General features: G+C 43.5%; 1 protein-coding gene across 1 annotated transcript; it reads left to right on the forward strand.

Moving 5' to 3' along the window:
• The first annotated feature begins 2,097 nt into the window (after positions 1-2,097).
• Positions 2,098-2,841, forward strand: LOC127340283 (uncharacterized). The gene has a single exon (XM_051366053.1). The coding sequence runs from the start codon at positions 2,098-2,100 to the stop codon at positions 2,839-2,841; it is 744 nt and encodes a 247-aa protein (XP_051222013.1).
• The last annotated feature ends 283 nt before the right edge of the window (positions 2,842-3,124 follow it).

A 3,124-nucleotide genomic window follows, 5' to 3' on the forward strand; every position in this document is an offset into this window, starting at 1 on the left:
TGGAATGCTGCCCAGTACAGGTATGTCTCTTTTTTGTCATTTCTTCAGTTCATATTTCAAAAAAAATCGAAAATTCTAAAATTCCAAAAGGTTTAAACTAACAAAATGTTCAGATTAAAAATATTCAGATAAAAATTTGTTTTTTTTGAAAAAAATGTTGAAACTTGAAAATTGTTGAATCAGAAAAATGTTCAAATATGGGAAAATGTTCAGATTAAAAATATTCAGATAAAAATTTGATTTTTTTGAAAAAAATGTTGAAACTTGAAAATTGTTGAATCCGAAAAAAGTTCAAATATGGGAAAAAGTTCAGATTTGAAAAATGTTTAAATCTGAAAAGTTCAAAATCGAAAAATGTTCAAAAATAAGTAATGTGCAAAAAGTCAAATTTTTAAAGAGTTCAAAAAATAAACACTGACCAGAAAAACTGAAAACCAGTAGAAGCCGGAGAATTACGATCCTCACCTTATGAAATTTTGTTGGCAGGCCTCGTGAACTACGAGAGTTTCTTTTAACCTAAGAAACTCTTAGGCTGGTCATAGTGCATAGTATCATAGAGTAGTATTATGTATATGATACTTGTCTATGATACTATCTCTATAATGGGTGGTATTATAGAGTAGTATCATAATCTTATAAATTTATTGTTTTGTAAAATCTCAATGCAAATATATGTATAAGATCTATTTACCATCAATTTTTCTTGTAACCGCACTATGATATGATATGGTATCCACCTATGTTACTCTAATCCTATCTCTCCATTTAATTAGATGCCACATCAATATTTTTTCAATCTAAAATATATGATACTACCTAAGATACTAGCACTATGGCTAGTCTTAGGCAAAACAACAAACCTTTTGTCTTTCAGTTTTGGGAACAAAATCGCAGTATAATTAGGACAAGACTTGTAACGTCCCTAGAACAAAAATTGACTCCATGGAGAACAAAAAAATCAATAGGAACAAAATCATATCACAGTTGGGAAAAACTGATAGCATGAAGGAACAAGTTGAATCTACATGCGGATGAGAACTGTAGAAATAGGGAAAATTGATAGAGATGATGGAAATGAAAATAACCGCAAAGGGACACGACTTGGAATGAAAAGTTGGCATTTAGAATGAATCATGCGGAGGAAAAAAACTAGGAACAAAAAGTTATGGAAGTAAAAATTTAAATTAGGAGAAACTCATATTTCTACTAAAGGAAAAAAATTAATATATATCTAGTAACAAAGGGTATGACTAATTTTGAAAGAAAATCAAAATAAAAAATGTTCAAAATTGACTAATATTCAAAATTTTAAAATCTTCAAGAAGCTGACCGACAAAAATTGGAAAACCAACATAAACCAAGAAAAACCGAAAGAAACTACAGAAAACCAAAAACCCAGTTGAAAAAATGGACGAAAATAGAAAACCGAAAACATCCTAATAAGCTGGTGTTCGCTTCAGGCGGACCAAATGTTCGGTGCCGTAGTGAGCCGCCAGTAGGATCGGCCAACGGTAATTCGGTAGCCCGCAGCGACGTGACCTCCTTTCTTTCATAAACAAGGATACTCCCTCGTACTATAAATAGGCCTCTCTACCAAGAAGGGACCAACTTAGACCGGACTCGAACAATCTGGGTTTTCCGGATGATGCTGAGTAGTTTACCTGAATCAACCGGTCCTAAGCTTGTACTCCCTCTGGACTTAATTAATTGACCTATCTGGATCGATTAAATCCGACCGATGGGAGTAGCAGCTATACAACCCGTGGGCTAACCTTTTGTTTCAAGAACGTCTGTGGCCTAAACTGAAGAGGCCCATTCGACTTATCTATATTTTAGTTGGGCCGCTGGCTTGACCTATGAAAAAGACGTGCCGAAGTAAGAAGAACCAGCCATGAAGGATGGAAGGGCCAACCAACGACGGGAGATGAGTGCATCTGAAAAAACGACAGAGATGAGTGGTGTGCGCGCCGCGTCTCGGTGCCTGCCGATTCCGAGTCCGATCAGAACCCTGCTTCCAAACGGCTTCATATGCCAAACTCGACTCCAGACACCATCAGCGCCTCCAAACTCCCAAGACCCGACTCGATCGCTGCAACAATGTCGGTGGGATCACAGCACGAGACATGTACCACGGTGCGAGCACGCGCCAGGATGATGGGGTTCAAGATGCGGCTCGAAGCGCCGCGCAAAGGAGAGGAGCCGCCGTGCCTCGTCGTCCGCATCAGGTGCTCCGTGAGCATGTCCGCCGAGACTCACCTGGTGGGCGGAATCACCCGGCGGTTCGACCAGGAACGCCGGGTGGGAGGCGCGCGCCGGTTCACCGTCCAAGACCCCGCCGTCCTCCGCAGCGAGGCCGCCTGCCACGCCGCCGTCCGCCGGATGCTGCCGCAGCTGCCGCAGCTCGCGGAGTACTACGGCCACCGCGCCGACGAGGTCCAGCTCTGGGACGGGTGCGTGCCGCCCGGGCTCGTGGCCGGCATCGTCCGCGAAGTGGCAGCCGGTGGGGCTCACCGGAGCTACGTCTGCGACGTCTGGATGCACGTCGACTTTGTGAGCGTGTACAGCGAGGCCAAGGCGTTGCTGCTGTCGTGCGAGGGCGCCGCCGCCACGGCACGAGCTGGTGCTGACATTCTTGCGCGCCGCGCCGGGCAGTGCGCGATCTGCATGGAGGAGCTGCTGGGTGAGGCCGATGGCGTCATGGGTTTGCCCGGCTGCTCGCACGCTTTTCACAGAGGATGCACCCTCAAGTGGTTCCAAAGGGCGGCGACATGTCCGTCCTGCCGGCGTGACATGATGCAGTACCTCCCTGAAATGTATCGTCTATGGCACACGTTGGAGTAGTTAACCCTTAGATTAACTTCTATCTAGTGAGTACTGAGTGTCGATCGGGCATAATACTCCAATATATATGTAATAATTTCTTTATTTGGAATTAACAGGAAATATGCCGGCCAGTGCCAGTGCGTTCCTGCGGCGCCACATAAAATCAAATAAACAATGTCCTATTTTATATCTTATAAATTTGTACGTTATTCAAATCGAAATAGAATGTTCCTTTATTGGCATGTCCTTTGTACTGGCGTATACACTAGCTCGTGTAAGGCTACAGGTGGGACAACATATG

Source organism: Lolium perenne, chromosome 3 (assembly GCF_019359855.2).
Source record: "Lolium perenne isolate Kyuss_39 chromosome 3, Kyuss_2.0, whole genome shotgun sequence".
Taxonomy (NCBI): Eukaryota; Viridiplantae; Streptophyta; class Magnoliopsida; order Poales; family Poaceae; genus Lolium; species Lolium perenne.